Below are 26,073 nucleotides of genomic sequence, written 5' to 3'. Positions count from 1 at the left end.
GTACGTATACGTGACGGGCTGATAGTGATAGGCCAATAGCAAGTACACATGCAAAGTCTCCAAACGTCTTGAAGACCAGCTACATTTTTCCAGGTTTCCCAATGACTTATTTTCGGAAGGATTACCTGCATCGGAAAAATGTCGCGACACAGAAGTGTTCGCGGAATGACTTATGACGAAGGTATTTGCAGTGCCTATGGGAGTTGTTAATATGAAAACATTACTGTAACCAGCTGACACAGTCACACATTTAGCCTAGGCTACTATCATCTACATTTTAACCGTTAGGCTACAACGATTTAGCCTACGTAGCCTAATGTTATAGTGTAGGCCTAAACATGAGTTGAGTTGCAATTGTTCACACACTACACCAAAAGTGAGATCTATTGACTCGTACAATCCTAATAAGTACAGTTTTTTTTATACAATACAAAACGACTATTTTGCCCTTTTTTTTGCCTTTTTTTCAGTTCCATTTTTTTTTTGCCAAGCATGGCAAAATTTGATGGATATCACCAATAACTGCTCGTTATATTTCATTGTGTCAAAATCAGTAATCATTAAAAATATAGACCTAGGTAATATAAACTGGTACTATTGCATATGATTGCTAACTGTGCCCACACTTAACTAATTTTAGCTTGATTTTGCTTTCCATTGAATCAGTACTCAAAGAATAACAAAACTGTTACTGATTGGACTAACCTGTTTTTTTTTTTCAGACTTGGATGGGTATGATGATGACCTCTACGGGCAGTCAGTTGAGGATGACTATGGCGTATCACCTGCTACAGGTATTTCAAAAAATTGTAAAACAATAAAAAAGATTCAAATTTCAAAATGAATATGATATGATGTTTAGCATTCAGTCATAAAAAATCAGGTGCAGATCCTGGTGGGGGAGGGTGGTGGTGGTCTAATATGTACTGCTTAACATGTTAGTGTACTGTAGGTGCATTGAAATCTGTTATCGAAGAAAACACCAGGTACATCTGAAACAAACCTTGAATACCAGGTAAAATTGCTTAGTGGTAGTGTTACCTAGTGCCACTGTCAGCGTTCTCAAAGAGAGCGCGCTACATTTTTAATAGTCTCTCTCATTTGCATTCTCAGGGAGATATGTTTGTGGAGTGTTTTACATGATATATTTTATTTTCTGTTATTTTCTTCAGGTTTGCACATAGAAAGTTAACCAATATACTTAAAACTAAATTTGTCAGCATAGATTCCTTTAGTGTTCTTAACTACAGTATAGGCAGATATCCACGAGGTAAAGAGAAACGGTCGCTTTGGTCTTGTATGTACAAATCAGTTTTCGTATCAATTCCCCCCACCCCCAGCTGAACAGTTCTTGTACCCCGGCAGCCATCGAGGGCACCAGTTGTCGTCGTTCCTGGAAAATATCGGCGAGGAAGAAGACGAGAGAGGGGCCATGCAGGAACCGTTAGCAGACTCGGGGAGCTTCAAGAGGCCAAAACTCAATGCTACAGACGAAGGTAGATTAAAAATACGTGTTCAACAGTATATTTCATGTATGATTTCCACCTGGAGAATGATTCGCTACCACAAGTAATTGATGTTGCATTGATCACACAGAAGATTTCAGACATTAAGAAACCAAAAAATGTTTACTCGATGTTTATCATTCAGTCATAACAAAGCAGGTGCAGATCCTGGCGGGTGAGGGAGGGAGGAGGGTAGTGGTGGTCTAAATATTCCTCAGAATGCACCAGATTGACGTTAAATAATTCTTAATTCTCTTATCAGTGAGGGGGGGTGGGGGCGCTCTCCCAGACTCACCTACATGAGAAGTTGGCTTTCAATGACTTAACTGCCACAATCCTTCAGGTGTAAAAATCCTTGGTCAACCCCCGATAAATGCAGTACCTCGCATTTTATGGATCAAATTGGTTGTGGATTAATCAATCATCTAGTGAAGTTCAGCTAATCATTTTTATTGACATGCATTTTACCAACATTTCTGTGCAATGAGGCATTGTGCTGTAAACTCCTTCAAAAAATTGTATATTGTAGCCCGCCTCCAGTCTTGTCTTGAAGAAATCCGGAATATTGTGGGAGAGACAGTTCCGGAACACGTCATCATCACCAAGGTATTGGAGAGCAACTTTGGATTTGAGACAGCGTTAGACGGTTGTCTGAACTACCAGGAAAACGGGTCTAAACGAAGAAAAGCAGACAAACAACCACCTATTGTCAGCAGAAACACAAAAGGTAAACATAAATAAACTAGAAACTTAATACATGTAACGTACAAAAACTATAAAAAAATAATGTAAACAAAAATAATAATACAGGCTGGCATTAATAAAGTTATCTTGAGTTTTTTTTGGTTTAGCATCCATCCTCTTTGTTTTAACTCCTTGAGATGAAGGCAATAAATTTTTAATGTTTTGTGCTTTCTCAAAAAAGATTTATCATGTCATGCTCTCTTACCCCCCCTTCACCACCCCCACCCCTGACCATGACAGTCTGGTAACTTGACCTATTCCCATACTGCTTGACCCATTGAGTGGACTGTCCATTTTTGTAAATATCAAGCTCCATAATAGTAAAATAGAAACAGTTTATTTCATACAGGTTTGTATGGCGCATGGTCCTATTTTGCTGAATATCAGGGGGGGGGGGGAAGAAATCTTATTTTAGTATTCTATCTGTTTCTTCATGGTTCTTCTTCTTCTTTATGCATTCCTTCTGTCTTGACAATAATTATCCCTTTTTGTTTTGACAAGAATAATTATTACACAGGAAAAGGGGTATTTCTCGATCTTTTCTTTCTTTCTTTTTTTTTTTAAATTCAAACTTTTTCGACCCTTCATTTTCACAAAATCGATAAAACGTTCCGAAACAGGAAAAAAAAATTCTGGGGCCAAAAAACCAGTGACCCTTAGTCAGATTAAATGAGTTCGTCGATCTTGTGCAGATGGTAAACAACTTTTTAAGATGGAAGGCGACACAACAAACTGGAAGGGAAAATCCACCAGTTAACCATTGGTACCATTTTGTTCGGTTATCTCAAATTCTTAGCCTGTTTTACATGTTTTCTTGTCGTTGTTTTGGGATATTTTTTTTTTACTTTTACCTCTTTTGTAAGCTTACAATTATCTTTGCTAATTTTGTGCCTGTTTTGTTTTTTTCTTTCCTCCATGCTTTTCCTTGCTGTCCATCTCTGTTTTATTTCCATTGGTTCTCGTTCCTTCTCGACGTTTCTGTGGTCGGCCACTGTAAGGTAAGGAGCGAGACAGTTGAAGGGACATCCCTCTCATTCTGAAGCTCGCTCGGATTTCTCTCTTTCTGCTAATTCACACGGACGTTATGTCCGTAACCCATCAAAATTGGTGCAGAATATTAGCTCGGGGGGAACTGCCGACAAGGCCGATAGTATGAGTAGCCGTCCTCGAGTCTTGTCAGGCAGTTGTAATAGCAATGTTAAAATTATTCCTCATTCTTTACTAGATCAGGTTAAATGTGTGGGTTGTGATCCCATGGATCAAATTGCCACAGGAGAAATAAATCTTAAGTTGGGGCCATCTCTTAGTAACCTTGCATTATCACGTAAACAGACTACAGGGTTAGAGAAATGTCAGAGTGTGTCAGACCAGGTTCATCTCACCGAAAAACAAAAGCACCATACATCTAGTCGTGACGTCCCTCAAGGGATTTCACTGTTTCAACAAGTCTGTAGCTCTCTGGAACAGTCCTTGGATCTACTGGCCTTGGGCCATGAACCAGATAGGGTACAAAAGGTTCCTCGTCGACCCTGGTTAAATCACGCTCAATTAGCTCAGGAACTCGAGCAACAGAAACCAAACAGTGGCATAAATCGAGACCGGTCGGGACTAGGATTAGGTCATTCCAAACCGTCTCTGAGCAGCCTTGCGTCCTCTCACGGAAAACATCAAATCCAAGACAAGTCTGGCTGCAGCCTAAGTCTGGCAGCACTGCTGCAGGGACACGCAAACCAGGAGATCAAAGATAAAATAAACTCAAAGGTGCTTTGTAAAGACCTCACAACTTCCCCAAGCGATCACGCTTCTTCAAAGACCAGCGACAGACCACGATCTGGATTAGGTCTGTCAGATCTGGCTGGAAGACATTTAGCACAGATGGGAGGAGCTGGATTAAAGGGAGGGTCCGAAGCTGTCCCTTCATCGGCCCTATCACTTGACCGGCTGGCTCCCTCTGTTGTGAAGTTGTCAGTTAAGGGAGGTGACAAGGAAATTGGTGCTCAAGAATTACTACCGGTATTGGTAGGAGAACGGTTTGGAAAATTAGTCGTCGAAAGCCAAGCTAGCGAGTCAACCCCAAAGTTTGATCCAGCTCTGGGAGAATGCCGAAAGCTACGATCTATGGTGAAGCCAACCGTCGGTGGCGTACATCCTAAGGGTGCCACACCGTCAGCTGGTCTCTCATTATCGGATCTAGCCAGCCTGCATCTAGCAGAAGGAAACAATACCTCACTGGCAACCAAACAGTCTGACTCAGTTGCAGTGAAACCAGAAACGAAACATGACAGAGTACTTGTTACTCGTGAGGCCAATTTATCCATTCCAAAACATGCAAGGAAGAAGAAAAAAACGGGTCGAAAAATGAATGGACGCTCAAATGTTGAACGTTCCACTGGTGTGAATGTAAATCAAGACATTGGTGTTGACTCTCTGGAAGAAAGTACAGAGGACGGTTTATTACCTCTGCAACCTTTAATGCACTCCTCTTTGGAAGGTAGCTGTTTAGCCGAGCCCTCTAAATTCGCCCGGTCTCTCTGTTTGATGTATCTAGGTCCCAAAAGAAAACGGGCAGCCCAGGGATCACCGGGCTCTAAATGTGCAAAGAGATTTCAATTTCAAAGGCAGGCTAGCATGACGAAATACCAGGAAGAAGTAGAATACGTTCCCGATGTAACTCCTTTTGACTTCACGACTCCTTCCCCCGATGACATCGTGACCCAGAGACAGAAGGCCGCCTTTGGAAGGACGTAGTAACGATTATCGCGACGATGTTTAGCATCTAACGTTTCTTCTCTTTTTTGATGTTGGTGTTTTTTGTGAATCTTCGCAGAAAGAGTCACAATCCAGACTTCATTCGTGCAAGAATAATGGAAGCAAGGTTTTCTATAAAAATGTTGATACAATAATGAGGAGGACATCTATTGGATTCCAGTGGACTAGGAAACCGTTTTCTAGCAGTTTTTCCGTTAATAGCGGTAACCCTAGGCTATTCTTCAACCCATCAATTTCTAAAATCACCTATTTATCCTCAATGGTGATGGATGAATAAACTGCCGATTGACTGATTTCATTGCAATGGATTTTACATTGACTGAAAGTTAACAAAACAATGTCAGGTCACACACATTTTTAACACCTTTTTGCAGAAATTCACTGTCTCACATAACAGGGAGGGAGTTTACTGTCAGAATTCAGTAAAAATTATTATTTGAGGAACAACTTTCTTTTTTTTATCTTTTTTATATTTGGTGTTACCTACTCTCATCCCACCGTAAAAGCTGTAAAAATCGTAGACCTACTTTGGGGTAAATTTGAATCTTATCAGGCTCAAGTTCTTGTGCAGCAACCAAGCTATCATGAAGACCATTAGGGAGATGGCAAACTTGCTATGTTGTTGCAGCCAATGCTGTTCTTCATACGTAACATTCAAATTAAATGTTGTTAGAGTTGTTTGGACAAGGTTGGCGTGGCAACCAGCAAACCTTTGGGCAACCAGTCTCGTAACAGCAAATAGAGCAGCAGTATCAATTGTGTGGTTTTTTTTGAGCCAAAGAAAGAAATGTGATATAACTTGTGAAGCAGGATAAAAAAGATGGACTGACCCTATTGTATCTTGCTCTTGAGGAGTGGGGAGGGGGGGTAGAGAATTAATATATTACCGTTCGTACAAAATGTAAATTTACAAATCTGGGACAAACATATATCATTTCCTTTTTAAAATAATTAGTATGCAAAATATCTATGGGTGACTTGACTATTCCACTGGTATTTAATTCTTATGTAATCCAATGAAAAGGGAATTTTTAGTGTGTATTCTTTTAAATACATATTTTTACAATTGCAAATGTCAAGCCTTAGCTTTGTTTCCTTAGTGATACCTTTTTTTTATACTTTCACTTTTTTTTTTACTTTTTTTTAGGGTTCATCAGGGTTATTGTTTCTCCTGGTACATTACCTGTAATCGCTAATTCATCCCACCTACAACGTGAATGTCCATCAATTTCACCATAGAGCCGCACAATGTATACCCAATGTGGAACAGAATATGCAGAGAGTCAGTGTTTTAGTCATTCTCTCTCCTACTGTTAAGAGGGTGGGGGTGGGTGCAGCACATTCCCTCCTCCCGGGGGTGGGGGTGGGTGCAGCACAATATTCCCTTCTCCCCAGGAGAGGTTTTCCTAGTCTGAGAAGAGACTAAGATGAATCCATCCTGTAGCTCAGGTGTTTCATCAACTATTTACCAGACCGGCACTCTCATCAAAGTTTATAAGTAAACCTCTACAAGTTGTTGGAGTATCAAATTTTATGCTCAGATAATCTCAAATCAAATTTATGATTGTCAAAGCTATACAAACTTCTCCCCAGAACTCAGTAATAATCATTTGTAACAAAAATTAAGAAAATTAGTTAACCCTCACCCCCACTTGCCCTTCCACTCCCCCCCCCCCAATAAAAAGAGAAATACTACATCCCCAGAGAAACATACAAGACCACATCTCAAAGTTTAAATCATGCTCTCCCATGTGGCTAGCCCTGGTAATGTGAAGGACTACCATTGCAGGACACCACATCAGCATTTTGACTTATACACAGTGAAAATCACTTATATTTTTCTTCAAGGCATAATTCCATATTAAGACTTATGCATCATTTGCTATGTTAAGTTATTTGTGACGGCACTATTAGTTCCAAAGACTCGCCACAACAAACAACCTTCATTCAAGCAACATGTAGAAAACCTTTTTTGATTTTCTTCCAAATTTGACATCTTGCAGTGATGATTCTAAAAAGCCTATAAGCTATGAACTCATCAAGGCTTAATTAGTGACATGCATAAAAAATATCACAGGTAATTCCAGTCATTGCAATCAAATGATCTTTGTTCAAAATACTTCTGAAAGTTACTCTAATCTCAACCGAGCAATTTGTATGACAGTGATTTAATGTTTTGTCGTTTCATCGACAAAAAGCCAGTGTTTTTAAGAGGGGTAAAATGACATGGAAGCGATCGTTGGAAATCATTTTGGCAAAATTTCCATCAATGGTAAGTCAACGTCTGTTTGTTTTGACTTAATACTAAGAACAGGTTTGTGTAATGCCATATTCATCTTTGTAATATTACTGTTATTTTCTCGAAGAGTCTTTCACAAAAAAATTATATATATACCCCAAATTGCCCCCAAAAATTGTATGAATTGAACCTCTTACAATTTTTAAATTTTTTTCGAAAAAAATCTCCTGCTTTCCCAAAGCTCCTCCTACTCTCCATATTGAGGACCCCTTGCAGAAACGGCTGCAAGAAGAGGCGGAGGCCCAATTGACCGTTGGAGTCACCAAGATGAGCTTCGCTGGCCAAGCTGAGGCAAAGGTGGGGTTTGAGGTCAAAGAGCCTCCAAAGGTCAAAGTTCAAGAATCGCTCACCCCCACAGGGGCCGCCTCTCCCGATCGGAGGTGAGAATCTTTCGTTGCGCAGTAAATGATCGCTAACGTTTTGCACACTTGAGATAGGGAGTCAATAAATAAAATGTCTTGGTGTTTCAGCATTTTATTGAAGCCAGTCAGTCAAGCCTTTAACGTAAGTCTTCTCTGCTGAAACGGGGCATTGGAAGATGTATTTCCCAGTCCTGGTTGTAGAATCCATTTAAAGCAAGAAACATGTTTGAAATATTCCAAGTTTTTGAAAGTGCCTACATTCATTTCATTACCTTGTTTACTCAGGTGACTCCATTTCTTAAAGTTTGGTTGGTCTACATGTCAATGTTCTGATATGCAAAATATATTCAAATGTATCATCCCAACAAATGAGTTTCTCTTCAAGCACACTTTTAACGGCGAGAAAATTCATCCTGAAATTACAAAGAACTTATCCTATGAATTTTTTATTTTTTGTTTCCATTTGATATGCTTAGTTTACAATACAGTCGACCACAGACTTTTTAATGTGGAATGTGATCATAAATTATCGGCTAACATTATTAGTTTGAAGCAATCATAAAGGTAAGAAAGTCATTCTGAAAATGCAGCTAGCTGCTGAAAATTATTGGTGAACGTAGAAAAAGTTGGTTGACAAAAACCGTTGGCTACAGGCATTTCAAAGTAAAGTGTGATTAATTATTAATATTAAGCTCATTAATATTTTGCACATTAATATTCATGTCAGGCAATCGGAAAGTTGTGATCACACCATGAGCAAAATACCCCCAGGCACTGTGACGAGCGAGGTACAAGCACAAAATTGAGTTGAAATGAAAATTCTGCATTCTTAAGAAACCCATTTCTTGCAAATTTTGTTTTCAGAGGTTCAATGCCTAAAGTAAGCAGTAGCTCCGACCTGACCGCTCTGACATCAACGCCCAATAGACGAGAGTCCAAGACTAAACCACTCGTGAGTTAATTTACTTTCTAAAACTTAGTAAAGTTTTCTCGTATGCATTAAAGACAAAACTTGAAGGAAAAGGCTTTTAAACACTTGGCAAAGAAGAGGACTCTCAACAAGATGTGACAGTTTTATCTGTGTTTTCATCGGGAAGATGAAAGTTTTAATAAGTTCCAACGATTGGAATTACAAAAAAACAAAACAAACTGTCACGTTTGTGTTTAGTTTAAAATGAGACAGATTTCTTTTTGGCTGTGAACAAGAGTTTAGCCATAATTGTTTGAGACATTTTTGAGATATTCAAAGGTCCTTGTTCTTTGACGACTGTTACGATTAGGATACCCTACAACAAACAAGATTGGAAATTGAACAAATGACCTAATTTCGTAAAAAAAATAACCCAACATCATGTGGAATATTAAACATTTCCTCATGTGGAATATTAAACATTTCTCATAGGGTTTTTTCCCAGCGGTTTCTTGATTTGGGAAGTTTTTAAGGAGTTCATATCTTGTTGTTGTGACTGCAAAAAACCCACCTATATATGAGATGACCTTAATTATTCTGACCTTGTTTTCGATCAGGACATTGATGTCTCGAAGGAGTATTTGGAGAGACAGGCGGGCAAGGAATTATTGAACATGGTGGTAATCGGCCATGTGGACGCTGGGAAGTCAACCCTAATGGGACATCTCCTGTATCTACTCGGTCAAGTCAACAAACGGCAGATGCACAAATACGAAACCGAGTCCAAGAAGCAGGGCAAGGCCTCATTTGCATATGCATGGGTACTGGACGAAACCGGAGAGGAAAGGGAGCGGTAAGCTGTTTTAGTCTGCCTTCTGATTCGGTGGTTACTGTTTTCTTGTTGTTGTTATTGTTAGTTTTCATCAATTATTTGATCTCTCATCTCACATTTCATCCGCATCTGCTCAAAGTCCTTCAGGGGTTTGACCGCCTCTGTGCTCTGTGCTGACTACCAAGACACTCACCTACCAATGTTGCTACAGAAATACAGTTGCTTCCAGAATTTAATATCACAGTCATTCTCGGTGCTAAGTTAGGGCTTTATAAACCCCTGTACGGTTCAACTCCCTGCACGCTTTTCAATATCTTATCAACCACTACTATTTTGCAATAGCTTTGGTGAATCATGCAAGTCCATGTCAAATGACCTTGAAGAGAAAATACCATATCAGGGAGAGTTGGGGGGGCCTCAAAAGCCTCAAACTTAACTTTGATGACTAAAACTGTAGGAGTGTTCGTCACAAGAAGGATGTCGAACATAGGTCCAGGAATCTGGTATTTCATGTTCAGGAATTATAAATTAAAATTAGTAATGTTGATGAGAGTATGCCTGTAATTTGGTTTTCTTGAAAAATCTGTGTATTGGAACCATTGAATGCACAAAAGAAGCACAGTGTCTTAAAAATAAACAGCGCCCTCTCTCATGGTTCTCAACAAGTAGAACCTGTCAAATTTGAAGCTTTAAGCAGGAAACTCTTCAGATAGCAGAATTCATTTGTTTCATTCTGTTTCGCTTTCTCCAAGAGTTGTATAATGGACCCACTTTACAGCGGACAAAAATATTAGTGTCCGTTCTTAGATCACATTTCCTATCAGAACTTGACTTGAGTATCTTTTATACTATCTAGCAAGTATAACTCTTCATACTTATTGAAGTATTCCTGCTCACTTGTTAAAAGTTCATTTTAGTTGAGGTTTTGTAAAGTGTTTTGTTGTTTTCAGTCCAGTGGTATAACTTGGGAATGATTCATTACGAAAGTGAAAGTTTCAAGTTTGTATGTGTTTGTTTGTTCGTGATTAAAGAATCGGTTAATGTTATCATAATAGGATGGTTTTTCCCTAACTGACTCTCGTTCTGCATGGTTGGCAGCTTACCCTGTCAGAAAAATACTAAAGATATGATAATAACATATTGTCGTGAAGAACTTTTGGTTGATTGCACCCTGTCTCGGTCAATTAATCAGAGCAGACTGTGAGTTGGGTTGTAACAGCAAAAAAAAATTCCATTGGGAATAATTTTGTGAGAAATTAACAGTCCTAGCAGTTATTCACAGCCCCCAAAAGCCAGTCGAAAGAATGTTACACGTAGAAAGATGTATTAAAAAGTTTGGAAAGTTGTTTTAAAATATTGAAAATATCCACAGGGTGTTTGACTGGTCTTGTCGTTTTAAAGTACCCTTTTGTATCAGTATCGCTTGTTTGACAGCTTTGTGAACAATAGTGGGAAGATCATTGGTAGTTAGCAAAACATGATTGAGGGATGTTTAGGGATATTTGAGGGATATTTAAGGGATGTTTGAGGGATATTTAGTAAGGTTTTCCTGCTTAGACTGTCAACACAGCTTGAATTATAATTGCTGTTGACAAGTGCTGGCAGCAAATTTGCATTCACATGATTCCCATTGTCATGGAAATTTTAGAAAAGTCATGGGAATTTTTTTTAAGTAAATATGAAATATCATGGAAAAAAATGTCTTGGAAACTGAAGAGATTTTCTTAAAACGTTTCAACGTAGTCTCTCTTTCGTTCTTCCTGATAATTACTGAAATTTCAAATTTCAGAATTTTTTCGTTACTGATGCAGCCAATTCCAATTAAATTAAGTGTGCGAGTGTATTTTTTCACGTTGAGAGATACGATGTTCAACGTTTGCTTTAAGATTCTGTGACACAAATTTCTTGCTGATGTCGGGGGAGGGTTCGGGAGGGGGATTTCTTTTTCAAGCTTGAAAAGTTCAAGCTTGAAAGTGCTAAGGATGTTCTTGGAAGCAAAGCAAGTTCTTGAAAGCAAAAGTCAAGCTTGAAAGTTCTAAGGATAACTCAGAGGTTTTGACGGAAATATTTTTCTCATCTCGTAGGGGTATCACTATGGACGTTGGTCTGACCCGATTTGAGACGGAACACCGTATAGTGACGCTGCTGGATGCCCCCGGACATAAAGATTTTATACCAAACATGATCAGCGGCGCTGCTCAGGTGAGTTGGCTTCCGAGAATGAACAAATTTAAAAAAAAATTTGACAGTTTCATTCATAATTTTGACGTTTTGTTAATGTTTACTAGACCAAGCAAATTGTCTCTGGTATGATATTTTTCAAATTTTACAAAATAGAAAAAAGATTTATGTTCATGTTCTTCCTATCCATTCCCCTCCCCCTCTCTTCCCCTCCCCCTCTCTTTCCCTCCCACCCATCCGTTCCCCTCCCACCCCTCTCTTCACCTCCCACCCCTCTCTTCCCCTCCTATTCCTCCCTCCACGTCCCTGGAGTTCTTGTACGTATTGGGTATCATAAATCTGTTTGGTGATTTTTTTTGTTCCACCCCTGACCATCGTATTCTGGGTGGTTTTCTAAAATACTGGTTCTCTAAAATGTTGGTTCACTTTTCAGGCTGACGTTGCCATCCTTGTTGTTGATGCGACCAGAGGGGAATTTGAAACCGGGTTTGAATCAGGAGGACAGACGAGGGAGCATGCCATCTTGGCCAGATCTCTAGGAGTCAGGCAAATGGCAGTGGCTGTCAACAAAATGGACACCGTCGACTGGTCGAAGGAACGATTCGATGAAATTGTCGGGAAATTAAAGTCGTTTTTGAAAAAGACTGGATTCAAGGTACAGCCTCCTCTTCTCTGTCAAGAGCACGTAGACGTAGTTGGTTTGGAAAGAAGTCATAGGATATGTAAACACTGTCATGGAAGTAGAGGGAAGGGCCGGAGGAGGGGGGGGGGACCATCAAGGGGAGAGATCAGGTTTCTTCAAGCCATTGACAGCAATTAACTTTTATTTGTCATTGAGTTTCTCTTTATAAATAGTTGGTGGCTTGTATAAAATTATTCCACATTTTACACATGCACTGTGTTTATCTGAGCAAGTTTTATGTACCGTTTTTTTTTTGGGGGGGGGGGTTTATTTTGTTCATCAAATTTGTGATTTCCTAGTTTTTTTTATCATTTTCTTGTCCCGGCAGAAATAAAATATGTCAAATCACACCATGGTGATGACCACTTCCACACATGAAAGTTAAAAAGTAAAATAATGGGTCTTAAAAAATTGAAAAATTGTTCTGCACTGAGACAATACAATACTCTCCTACTCCAGCATGAGAGTTTATACTCAAGTAACATGCAACACTGCCTGTCAGTTATATCATTGTTTTCTGCACAATACTAAACATTTATAGTTCATAGCTCTAACAAAAGTCACCTAGCAGCTGTATACCTTGTGGTGTAACCAGCCTTATCCATCTCCATCTCTATTCATCTATTTTTTCTTCAATTTTATATTAGCATATTTACATTTCATAAAAATTCACAGAAGACATAAATTTGCATAATTTTTGCCATGTTCATAATTTTGTATAATTGCTTTCCTTATCAAACAGGATTCTGACATTGAATACATACCATGCAGTGGCCTTGGTGGTGAAAATTTAGTCAAGAAGGCAGAGACCTCGCTGCTTGAGAAGTGGTATAAAGGACCCTGCCTCCTGGAGCAGATAGGTAAGAATATTCTCACAAAATGCCTTGATTAACTCTTACCACATGTGTGCTAATTGTCGAGAAGAGAGTCAGACCTCTGGATTGGTTGTCTCCCTAGGTTGTTTGATAAATCATATTCAATGTAAATTATTGTATCATATTGTATCATATACATATATATATATATATATATATATATATATATATATATAAATAAATATATATAAATATATATATATAAATATATATATATATATATATATATATACATGCACGATATACACAACAGATTATTATTAATGTAAACCACAAATTATTATTTTATTTCCTTTTTTGCTTTCTTATTGATTTTTAACTTTTCTCTTCAGATGTGTTTAAATCTCCATCAAGGCCCATCGACAAATCCTTTAGGATGTGCGTATCGGATGTATTCAAAGGTGAGAACACGCTTTGGTCGTAAAGTAACCGCAACCATTCAAACCTGTTTAAAAATGAAACCCAACCTGCACTTCCAGAATCGGCTGTGGCTTATTCAGAGCACGACCTATTTTCACAGGGAGATATTCAATCAAAGGAGGGAGGAGGGGCGAAAGCGTAAGGGGGGTTATCCAGCAGTTCCGCTGTCCAACCCAGGGTCTAAATCAGCCTCCAACTTATTAGTGTCTGTAACGACCACAGTATGAAACTAGAACATACTCTGTGTTGTGATAACAGATGTTTTGAAACATACATAATAGAAAGCTCAATCCTGCTATAAATGAATAAGACTTGGAGGACCACTGGGGATCCAGTAATGGACTTAATTTCCTGTTTGTATCACCAAACAGAGTAACCCAAAGAATGCCAACTTTTTTGTTACATTAGATCTCTTGAATAATGCGAAAATTCATGTTAAATTTGTTTTCAATCCAAAAATCCTGTTTTTTACTTTTTTATTTTCTGCCATGTTTACTTATATTATGCCAACGTTCTTTGTTACATTAGGGCACTTGAATAATGCGGAAAAAGCTGTGTTAAATTTGTTTTCAATCCAAACATCCTGTTTATTACTTTTCTATTTTCTGTCATGTTTACTTATATGTGGATCCATCTTGGCTCCATGTATATATGTATGGATCCATCTTGGCTCCATGTATATATGTATGGAGCCATCTTGGGTCCGTGTATATATGTATGGAGCCATCTTGTGTTGATATTAAACTGTGTAGGTTTATGCCTGAGTGATGTATCCTGCAGGATTTCGCTTTCCTATTATTGTGTGTTTTTCTTTCTATGTAGGTATCGGTGCAGGGATAAGTATATGTGGAAAAATCGAATCCGGTAGCATCGTACTCGGCGATAAGATCGTGGCAATGCCGGCTGGAGAGGGCGGTATTGTTAAAGGTACGTCTCACTTTCTCATAACATAACTGGAATTGTTAAGAGGCATAATTTGTGGCCATGTGAAGAAATCTCTTTCAAGAGGTACTACTTTATATGGTAACTAGTTATTTTTTCTCCGGAATCACCTTTCGTATGACATGAAGGCTGCTACTGTTATCAATGTGTCGTCTGATGTTGTTGTGCTGATCCCACCGCAGGATATAGGCAATTTCGATGGTTTGGCAGCGTGCCAAGTAGAGGTGAAAGGTTGAAAATCACAGAAAGGATCGATTCAGAAACCAAAACATGGATTTTGTTGTGTTTATTCTGTCAGCGATTTGATTATGTTTGAAGAAAATCATTAATGAATTTTATGTGCATGGCACAGTTCCCTTACCTTCACCTTTGAACTGTGCTACAAGATTAACTAACTTCTCAACATTAGGCAAACAAGGTTCTTTGTCTTCCTCCCAATCACAATGTTAGATTTAGTTGTAAGATATTAAAAGGACCAATCAGTGTGCGGCAACATTACTATGCTTAGAAATCTATAAAACGAAAATATGAAAGGGCAAATCTGCATAAATGCATAATCATATGAGCAACAGGCCAGGTATGGTTCAAGAGAGGGGTTAGGGTGTACACCCCTTTGTTATCCCTACACGACCATACCCCCTGCATTTTAAAATACTAGGTCCCCCCCCTACCCACCAAGGGCAAACACACCTCTGATACGTGATGCAACAGTTGATGTTCAGACATATCATTTTGCTCTTCCCAGGCATCTCAATTCACGATGAGGACGCTAAGTGGGCCTGTGCTGGAGACCAAGCAATTCTAGTTATAACTGGAATTGATCAGATGAAAGTCAAGTAAGTACAGCTGTATGAACACAGATTTTATTTGATGAATAGTGTAGAGCTAAGCTTTGATTACTGTTAATTCATGATATCTCAAAAAGTCTTACCTTTGAAGTTTGGAAAGTGTTGTATCGTTCCACGTTTCTCAAACCTGGGGTTTGGACAACCCCAACTGGGATTGTGAAAAATTTTGCATGGGGAGGGGGGGGGGCAAGAAGACAAGAGTTACACAGAAAACTTACAGTGTGTACAGGCCAACAGGTCTGTCAACATGTTAGTGATGTACAAATGATGACTGTAAGAACAAGTTGAGGGGAGGGGGTGGGGGAGACGGCATTGTGAGAAAGAAAGGTGAAATCCACCAACAAAATGTAGCTGAAGTCATTGGTGAACTTCATATTTTAGGGTTTTTGAACATTTTGTCATCGTAGGTAAGGATCAGTAGACGGAGAAAGTTTGAAAAAGATTGCGTACATTTTCTTCCATATTACTTTTGCGATCGTTCCATATGTTCTCGTCTCCTTTTATTTTTCGTTCCGTAACTTTTTCCGTTATATTTTAGCGTCGGGAGTGTACTTTCCAGTCGAATCGATCCCATCAGAACGACAACTCGATTCCAAGCTAGGATCATCGTCTTCGATATCGCTGTCCCAATCACCAAAGGATTCATGGTCAGTTTTCAAGTTTCCAACGCTGCCGTTTTCAGTCGTGTCGCCCACATTTTCCCCTCATAATTTTCCCCGCTAAAATGTTTGCATCCACTAAAATGTTTGCATCCCATAAATGCTCTGTTGTATGAAAATTCCTCGTTGCTTAAAGAGAACTATACATTCTCTTCCAGCAGTCGTATGAAGGAACACAGACCTGTTGTACTCGAACAGGAAATGCTTCGCCAGTTTATTGCATCAATGTTGAGACATAGGTTGAAAAAACCTCAAAGATGTATGTCTCTTTGTAAAGTGGAGCTCAACACATAGCATAGTAGACATTACTTTACTAATTTGCATATAACATTTTAGGGCAGATGTTTTTAATGTCATTAAACTGACAAAAGTAAAATCACTTGATGAAATCACCTCCCGAAGGTGGAGAGAAGTAGATACTTTAACCATTGCTCTAGCACAGGGTGTACTTTCACTAGGTCCAGAGAAAAACGTAGGTTGGAGTTAAGTGGCCAGACAGAATACAAATGTGACTGTACGTAGATTGAGCAAACTTCAGGGTAGGCTAGTAGGGTGCTGAAGCCTTTATAGTCTGTACACCCCATTAGTACAATGGTGGGCCGATTTTGTAATTCCCAAGTGGTGTTGTAATCTCTGACCTACAGGATTGTGCCAGTGGCCAATTATTTGAGAACCTGTTTCGGTTTACTCCAGCTATTCTGGTGGTAGGTGTTGAATCAATTTTTTTTAGAAACAAGAGTGCATGAACTTCTTTAATTACCTTCCACGACAGCATCACTGATCAAATTATTCTGTTCAACTTTACAGGTATTACTTCACTATCAGGCCGTAAGTGAACCCGCTGTTATTAAAAAGCTTGTCAGCACGCTACATAAAAACACAGGAGAAGTCTTGCAACGGAAGCCAAAGTAAGTCCTCTTTGCTTTATGTGTTGTTTTAATGTTGTTGTTCTTTTTGACAAGTTAAATAGTTCAATGTAATAAAATAGATGATAGAATGGTCTGAAGCTATTTCATCTAAAATTGGTAAGAGTTTGCAGGATCTGATGTTACATCTCACCCGCTGACCCTCTCCTTCCTCTGGCCCCTCCGCCTCTCACCCCTCCACCTCTCACCCCTCCGCCTCTCACCCCTCATCCTCTCACCCCTCTGCCTCTCACCCTCCTCTCAGCCTCTCAACCCTCCACTTCTCAACCTCTTGCCTCTCTCTCACTCCCTGCCTCTTACCCCTCCATCCTCTCACCCCCTGCCTCTCACCCCTCCTTCCTCACACCCCTCTGCCTCTCACCCCTATGGCTCTGTTCTCAGTTCTACATATTGTCTTTTGTTCACCACCAGGTGTCTTACAAAGAACAGTAACGCTCTGGTTGAGATTGAGACTAGCCGACCCATCTGTATTGAACTGTATAAAGATCATAAGGACCTCGGAAGATTCATGTTAAGGTACTCCGGGGCTACCATTGCAGCTGGCCTTGTTACATTGGTAAGCAAACATAGTAGTGAATACTGGAAGATTTACCATTCCTGTACCAGTTTATTCCAGAGTAGTTAACCCTTTTGAAACTTCAATAACTTCCCATCATGCATTGCACGTTATAGCTTGAGTTGTCACCCATTGAAAATGCTTTGACACAAGATGATCAGATAATCACATACAGTTGTGTACAGTGTTGATATACAGTCTGTAATGACCAGGTGTTGAAGGCTGCCTATAAAATAAAACTGCTGGTCTCTTGGTAAAACCTTTCAAATGTTAGCTCTCTTCCATAGAGTGTCGCAGTATTCACAAAGTTGCACTTTTTTTCCTCGCAGTACAGTTTAATTTCAAATAAACTGATGATACACATAAATTTTGCAGCCCTTTATTCTATCTTCGGGATTCTTGCTACTAAACTGTCCACGAATATCAAATTTTTTCTTCGTTTTGCCATGGACACAGTAAAAAATATTAAACAAACCATGCCCATTGGTTAACACATGCTAACAATGTGCCAAACACTGCACTTTTGAAAATCACATTGTATTGTAAAAACAAAAGAAGAGTAATAACACTGTTGCTATTGTTATCATATTATATGAACCTCATATACAGTCAAAATTGCTTCTGATTTTCACAGAATATTTCATTCTTTTCTTCTCTATTTGTATTATTCTTATTTTTATTTTTTTTTAATATAGATTAAGGAATCGTGAGTAGATGGAATTGAGTTCTGCCTTTCTGTGTAGATGACTGACCTGCAGCTTAGAGATGTCAGCAAGTAAAACTCAACATACAGTCTGGAACAGTGTAGAATCTCTCATTATGGGATTCCACTTTAATTTTAAACTCACTCACAGTCAATCAGATAAAAGTGCCATATAACTAGTACACTGTTAATTAACGCTAAGTGATCCATAGTGTCAACAGAATGAAGTGTCTATTAATGGTGTGGTTACATTCAGTTCATATTTGACACCATATTGACCTTAGTCAATGTGATATGTCCATCCCTCCCAGTTATTGTTGCATTACAGAGTATGACCAATATATGTACACTGTAGGAGTGATGTGTAGGTTTGGTGAATAGAACACCAGCTTTGGGCCAATAAAACTCCCCCATCATGGGATCGTAGTCTTACCACTATTTTTGTTTCCATTTCTGTAGTCCCAATTTATCATGTAAGCAGTTTCAAAAATACCGTTTCTTTTGCAGTTGAAAATGAGCAACTTATTGCTGCATATTCCGGCACTAAAAATTTGACGTTAAGTCCTGAGGGTCTCCTACTGTTTTATATAGATAGAATAGAAAAGTTAGGAGCGCCTGTAAGGAAATGTCATCACAGCTTCCCAGAACCCACGGAAGTCCTGGAATAAACGTTAAAATCTACTTCTTTTGTTTTATTCCTTTCTCTCTCTCTCCTTCCTTTTTGTTCCAATGACTCCTCTGAAGCCAGTTAATAAAAAGCACCGCATTGAGACAAGATGTCCTTTGACCTCCATACTAAAAGCCTTGTTCTGTTATTAAAGATTTTAATCAAATTGATCTATTTTAAATTACAGACAAAATATTTGGAAAACGGTGAGATTGGACGGCAGCAAACAGCCTGGTATAATCTTTAATATTAATAATAATAATAATATTTAAGTCCTGAATCGCAGCTAATAGACACCACCGAGATATTTGACAATTTCTTCGTGGAAATTTTGGGTCATTTAACTTTAAGATTCGAACCTTGTTGTCCGGTCGCAGTTTGCATTTAGTGTAACGCCTTAAGTTTATCAAGATGATTTGATTTTTGTTGAAATGTTTCATACTTCCTTGCCAATGTTTTTTTCTTTTTTTTCCATTTCATCCATTCAATTCTTCCACACATTTTATTTCATGTTTTTCGGTCTTCATTTTATCCGTCAGTCGTTATAATTAACCGGTTCGTCCATCTTTGCTTTGCCCTTTAATACCGGAATTGTTTAATTATAACTTCTATCGGGTGTTCCCGGGAATATTCGGTGTATAGATTGTTTTTTGAGCAGCAATTTTTCAGAGGCATGTGAAGTTTGTTTTAAATTGAAATGAAGGAACGTAATGGGTTTCTGCATGCCACAATAAAAGGGCATTCATCTTTACCAATTGGTGAACAAGTTAGTAATGTTATTAATCCTTATTTCCACGTCACACGAAATAAACTCATTTCTGGTTATCTTTTTCTAAATTCTTCACTTTGCGGTTCTAGGGGTCAGCTTCTTTTATTACCTATTTTGAATATTAATACTGGTCTTTTAGTCTGACATTTCATCTTTCAAAGACTTAATGGATTCGACTGAATTGGTGAAGGAAGGGCATTGATGGGGTGTAGGGAGGGGGTAAATATCTAACGTGGGAACTGCTGTCTTCATAAAGTTGAAGATTCAGGCAGTATAAAGATTATATAGGTGAACAAAATTACGATTTGGGTAACAAGACATATTTCACTTTATTTTCTTTTGTCATTGGTCAGTGGATGCTGACCTTATGAATATGCAAATTAAATGATGATTTAGCTCAACACTTGAAAAGTGTCAAAGTATAATAGAGAGTGCTTTTCCCGTGGAAAAATAGGTGTGATTTTAGTGCATTTGTAAACATTAATTTAAAGTGAAAAAATATCGTTTCTGGTCTAAGGTTATAGCCACGTTAGCCATTCAATGATCTGTGTTTATGAAAAGTTTGCCTCATTTGCAGTGACCAAATATCCTAATGTGAAACATCCCAAATTTTGGCAAAAAGCAATTACCTTCTTGTGATTGTGCGATTATTTAGTACACATTGGTGCCAGAAGATTGTTTTAGACTTCAAAGATAGGTAATGGTTTGGTCGCGTTGCTTAAAATGGAATGCATAATACAACTTTAATATCACCGTTGTAATAATAATGGCGTTAAAATTTGATTTTTGTCTCTGACATGATGGTTTCATCAAACAAAGCTATATTTGGTAACAATTTACTATATTGTGGCCTTCATGTGGTTTGGCAACTTTTTGCTAAAAAAACATTCTGTCTAAAGCTAATTTGCATATAAGTTGTGGGACATATGCTTTGTCAACAGGTTCATCTGAGAATAAGTATGTTAAAGTCATGGTGAAATTCCACAACCCTCTGTCACTCATTGTGAAATGTTCAAAGTTTAATAGAGGGGGCTATTGAAGATTACATGACCTGTGTGATTGGTCAATTTTCGGTTATGTTAAGAAAAACGAGAAAAATTGTACAGAAATATTGAGACACAATGTAATTGTGTTGTGCAATGCCATGGTATGCTAAATACATATAGTTTTCCTAATTAAACACATTGTTTTTGTTATATCTTTTCGTCTTCTGTAGTTTGAATTATGTTTTGTATAAATTGAAAAATTAATATTCGTTAATATCAATATTCAGCCGAAATATAACAGTATTTCACGTTTAATTAAAGGAAGAAGATTGCCCTAAGGTGTTTAAGAAATGGTGTTACGTCACTTTTTCCACAATTTCCTTTTCCACAATTTCTCCACATTTTACGCAGTCTTTCAGACTTTTTCTTCTTCACACAAGAACAACCCAAAAATGAGTAGGGAATTCTATCTGAATACTGTGAGTCAATGCCACCGGCAGCCATTTCGCGATATGCATAAGCTATGCTGTGTATGCTGTGCTGTGTATATATGCGTACTACAGTGCGTCTATAGCAACTGTATGTGTTAGCAATAAGCAGTTCCCTGCAACGATATCATGCACTTTCGACTTGGTAAATAAATGACGTCATTTGTTTTCGTCTTTCCCTGAACAAGTCAATTTGGCCGATTTTTGTGGAGTTTATGTTGCTTGTTAGGAAGAAAATGCAAGGAATTTTTGAAAAAAAGAAGTCATTAAATGTTTTGTACGATGTCTTATGTATCAATTTGTGATTTTTCATCTAAATCCCAATCTTAACTTTCTTGTAACAAACTGCTGAGAAAGGTAATATTTTCGAGAACTTTGAGATGTCTACATACCCAATACACTGCGCAGAATATACACATGTTTGCACTCTTCTGCGCTTCCCCCCGTGACGTCACTGAATATATTACGTAATAGTACGTTTTACCGATTTCTACCCCTTTGGAGACGGAAAATGATCGCGGTGTTGGGTTTTTCTTAACATAAGAATTGTTCAGTTATACATTATGTAAAGTCAAGTCTACGTGTCACTTGACCTTTAAGTTCTAGCATGATTTTTGAAATAATATTCTTCAAAGAAAATGAAGAAAATTTAATTTTTGGAATCGCTAGTAGACTACTCTGAATATTTATGTGTGTTCCATCTCTTCCAGCCAGTTGGGACTATTTCAGAAAGCTAATACCTCTCTAAACTGTACTCCAATATCATGCTCTCAAAGCACTGGTATTGTCAGTACAAACAGTTCATAACCTTGATCTGATAGAAACATGATATTCATACTGCTCGTACTGACAATACGGGGGGTGCTCTAAAAGCGGGACATGACACTACATTATAACTTGTTACCAGTGCTTTGAGAGCACGATATTGGAGTACAGTTTAGAGAGGTATTAGCATTAGAAAATTGTCCCAACTGGCTGGGTGTCTCTTCTCACAGACTAATCATATGGTGCTGTAATCATAAAAGTAAGGACCAATTTATTTTGAAGAATCAAAGATGATAATTATAACAAATCGCCTCTTATGAGAAGAGAGGCAGCGTCTTAGTTATTGACACACTACCCTCCCCCTTATCCCTCTCCTCCTCCTCCTCCTCCTCCTCATCTCGTCCCCCCCCCCTTCTCTTCTGCACCCTTTCCTCCAACGGCTGAAACAACGGCGTAGTTACTTCACAATCAGTTTACGATGGACCTTGTGCGAAGAGAACGTCTTTTACACAAATGGTAATTAAGAGAGTAATGACAAGGTAATGATTCAAACATATTGCTATACTGTATCGCATATAGCAAACATTCCACGTGTTAGTACTACAGCTGGGTTTTGGTGTACCTTTTGTTTACATGTTGGTGACAAAATGAGCTCGAGAAAGCAAGATAAAGAACATTGTTCTTCACATTGCCTGTATTCTTGTTTGTTTGTTTTGTTGTTTCTTCTCTTTTGTTGATTTTCTCCTTCCCCCCCCCCTATTTCAATATCCCCAGGCCCGTCCGTTGTCAACAAGAAGAGCTAATCAGGTCAATGCAGATATTCCGGACAATCCCCTATATACTAACATTCTAACGTTATATCGACATTCCACGTCTCGTTATGAGAATATCTTATCTGTATTCTCTGTCTTTCATTCTTTCTGTAAACAAAACCTTTCAATCTTGATTCGTACTTTGTACTTTAACGTAGCCTGGTTATTCTATCATTAGGGAAGATGATATCAACGCTTGTTACGTGGAAGATGTGTGTAGGCTTGTATAACAACAATATGAAGGGAGCTAAGAAGTTTACTCGAAAATTTGGGGTTTTCGTGATGTTAAATGTTTTTTGCTGTATTCTTGTTTATTCAAATTTACCAGGTAAGAATATATATATGATTTCAGTTTTGCTGCATGTATACTCTCACTTTTATTCCTCGACGGTCTTTTAGGCTTTAAGTGCTTTAATGCTTTAAGGCTTTTGTGCTTTAAGTGCTTTTTTAGTGCTTTCGGTCAAACAACGGGAATATACGTAGTATCTCGTTCATTCTAATTTAGGCACCCAATTGTCCGCCACATGCATCCATAACAAATATATATATATATATATATATATATTATTGTTCGTGAATGGAATGTGTGTAAAGGAAATGCATTGGGTTTCATTTCCCTTAAGCTTAACCATTGGAATTATGTCTCGCTGTGATTCTAATGTGCGTTTGGGAGAATGGTTTAGCTTGGTCTTTATCAAAATACATGATGTTTCATCGACGTGCACGGTACATAATAGGTATTTATTACAGCGTAAGGATGAGACGTTACTAAGAGCAAGATATTACTCCCCCCCCCCCCCCCATCCTAAGCGATACTCAGTGTTGGCCGGTCTTTTATTTCCCTAGATTTACTTTTAGTATAGTAACATTACCGTCCCCTCTTCCCCTTCAACCTTTCCAACTTTGTCCGTAGAGATAATGCTGTACTTGGAAGCCGTGCAGCAAATTAGACTTGTGCATAAATCTGAACTTAGCGGAGCCCCAAGGATACATCCCCGTACCTGGTCAAGCGAGGTTGAAAAGCAAGCCCAAGTCCCAGCCCAATCCCCACCGGTCCTCTTATCCCCATAAACACACCTGGCTCGCTTTTGAAAGTGTGTATGGTAAATTTAATTTGTTTGCATGTAAATCTCTTACAGATAAAACAGTGAGAAAAATTCCTCCAGGTTTTAAGAATGTATATGCGAGGTACGATCTGTCCAAAAAGGTAATTACGTTTTATTTTTCTGGTATCATACATATTCATACATATGGCATACATATGAGGCACCTTATCTTATACGTTAATACGAACAAATTAATTTAGCATGCTTTAATGTAATTCAGAACTCATCTATACCAGAATATTGGGCTCATCGAGCAGGATGAGTCACTAGGAGGGGTTTGGGTTTTTTTTTTTTTTTTTGGTTAATTGTTATTTTGGGGGGGGGGTCAGTTTGGTCAGAACGAAAATTGACGAAAAACTTTCATTTTGTCGGAAGAATCAGCCGTTTGTTAGGCTAGAGTTGATTTCGCCCGGTTGAGTCCGTAAACTTAAATTATATTTTTGTCGGGTCAACCCCCCCCCCCCCCCCTTACCCCAAGATGTCGCCCTGTCGTCAATATCCTACTACAGTGTCACGTCGCAAATAAATTTTCTTGATTTTTAAAGGTGCCATTTTCTCTGTCATTTTTTTCAGAATGAATGCGATTACAATTGTCAAACACAAGTTCAGCAATACAGGAAAGATACCTTGACCGAAGTCTGCGCTGAGATGGGGCGTCATAGCCCGTACGGGGAGAAACAATTACACGCGTATGACGTCATGAGACTTCATTTAGATCACATCTACGTCATTGATAGCATGCAGTTGATGTTCTGTGCTATCCCAAAGGCGGGCTCCTCCAATTGGAAAAGAGTTATTCTAGCTCTGACAGGGGCGATCGATGACGTGAAATCGATTCATCAATATAACATTCATAACACGATTGCCGCTAAAGGAACCCTGCTTAGCGATTATTCTTTCCGTGATGTGTTACACAGAGTCCGGAATTATAAGAAATTTGTCTTTGTTCGAGATCCCTTTGTGCGGTTATTATCAGCATATCGTAACAAATTAGAAAGAGCCGCATCACCATTTCGACGGAAATTTGGGCCTCGCATTAAGAAAACTTGGTTAGCAAAATTGAGAGGGATTTCCAGGTTTAATGTTTCATTTACGGAGTTTGCAGACTATTTACGTAACCAAAGGAACACATTAATGACAGGACCAGAGGAACATTGGAGGGAGATGTATCGGTTATGTGAACCGTGTTCGATCGGATACGATTTTATCGGCAAAATGGAGTCGATAGACCGCGATGCTCAGTACGTCTTTGATAATGTCATCAACGTCACCGAAAATTCTAAAATTTACTTTATGAATTCGTCAGCAAATATTCATGTGACTGGTAGCTCTGACGAAACGATATTCGATAAATATTACCATTCTCTGCCAGATGCGACAATACAAGGTCTCCTCCAGCGATACAAGCCTGATTTTCGATTATTTGGCTACGACGTTCCCGTGGTATCAAAACCCAACTATACCAAACGGTAATGTTAGTTGCTTTACCATATGATGTATGGGTGTAAGCTCAGTGATAAACGCCGATGCCTTCCAATCATAAGGTCCCCGGTTCGAGTCACTCCAAGATTAATGTATGTCGTCCAGTTACAGAGTTGTTGGCAATTGACAATTCATAATCATGGACGTTAAATATGAATGTAAGAGACTGACTTCGGTCAGCTTGCGGCTTTGATAAGCCAATGAGGCTTCTTCGCGAGTTCCTGCTTGTACGTTGCCTTTTAGTCTAAGAGGGTAACACGATCAAATCGACAGAGAGAGGGGTAGGTATGGGGTAGGTGGTCATACGAACAGCCGAAATGACTGACGGACGTGTCCGACAATCCTGACATCTCAGAGACTTGAATAAGAAGGTACTTCGATGATGCCGTTTTCGGAACCGAAAAAATGCGTAATAGTTATAGCTAGTAATGGATAGGGTATACATGACACGCTAACTCATTTTTCATTTTCTGTAGCATACATGAAACACATACCTTAATGTTAACACAAGTTTGTTTCTTAAAGAAAGGGAATATGGTGTGGTGTAAGAACGAAATATTGCATTTCATTCAAAGTCTTTAACACTAAATACGATTTTTACACACCTTACGGTGATCAAACATTGGTGAACAATAGCTTCAAGGAATATGTCGAACAAATGGCAAATCAGTGTAACAATCGTCTTTATATAAGGGAACTATTCCTTTATTTTGGCATTCGGTCACGAAGAAGTCAATTAATCAGTTAATTGAAATATGCCTTGAGAAATACTACATTTCTTTCTT

General features: G+C 38.6%; 2 protein-coding genes across 3 annotated transcripts; both read left to right on the top strand.

Annotated features, from left to right (window-relative positions):
- Nucleotides 1-37: 37 nt before the first annotated feature.
- On the top strand, nucleotides 38-20,829 carry LOC139973314 (HBS1-like protein). 2 transcript variants are annotated; one of them, XM_071979912.1, is made up of 17 exons: nucleotides 38-181; nucleotides 723-794; nucleotides 1,341-1,496; nucleotides 2,035-2,232; nucleotides 7,499-7,697; nucleotides 8,544-8,631; nucleotides 9,207-9,442; nucleotides 11,506-11,623; nucleotides 12,036-12,257; nucleotides 13,027-13,144; nucleotides 13,492-13,560; nucleotides 14,402-14,506; nucleotides 15,267-15,357; nucleotides 15,908-16,016; nucleotides 16,836-16,936; nucleotides 17,366-17,510; nucleotides 18,206-20,829. In XM_071979912.1, exons 1-17 carry the CDS (start codon nucleotides 139-141, stop codon nucleotides 18,218-18,220), a joined length of 2,085 nt encoding a protein of 694 aa, XP_071836013.1. In that variant the 5' UTR covers nucleotides 38-138; the 3' UTR covers nucleotides 18,221-20,829. The 2 variants fall into 2 exon arrangements, with proteins under 2 accessions (XP_071836013.1, XP_071836012.1); XM_071979911.1 differs by lacking the exons at nucleotides 7,499-7,697; nucleotides 8,544-8,631; nucleotides 9,207-9,442; ... (8 more) ...; nucleotides 17,366-17,510; nucleotides 18,206-20,829 and adding an exon at nucleotides 3,253-6,691.
- Nucleotides 20,830-22,533: 1,704 nt separating this feature from the next.
- Nucleotides 22,534-26,006, top strand: LOC139973311 (carbohydrate sulfotransferase 14-like). The gene is made up of 3 exons (XM_071979904.1): nucleotides 22,534-23,028; nucleotides 23,840-23,907; nucleotides 24,380-26,006. The coding sequence occupies exons 1-3, from the start codon at nucleotides 22,884-22,886 to the stop codon at nucleotides 25,277-25,279; spliced, it is 1,113 nt and encodes a 370-aa protein (XP_071836005.1). The 5' UTR covers nucleotides 22,534-22,883; the 3' UTR covers nucleotides 25,280-26,006.
- Nucleotides 26,007-26,073: the final 67 nt, after the last annotated feature.

The sequence above is a fragment of the Apostichopus japonicus genome, chromosome 9, assembly GCF_037975245.1.
Source record: "Apostichopus japonicus isolate 1M-3 chromosome 9, ASM3797524v1, whole genome shotgun sequence".
NCBI lineage: Eukaryota > Metazoa > Echinodermata > Holothuroidea > Aspidochirotida > Stichopodidae > Apostichopus > Apostichopus japonicus.
This window is presented reverse-complemented; position numbering and strand designations above follow the sequence as displayed.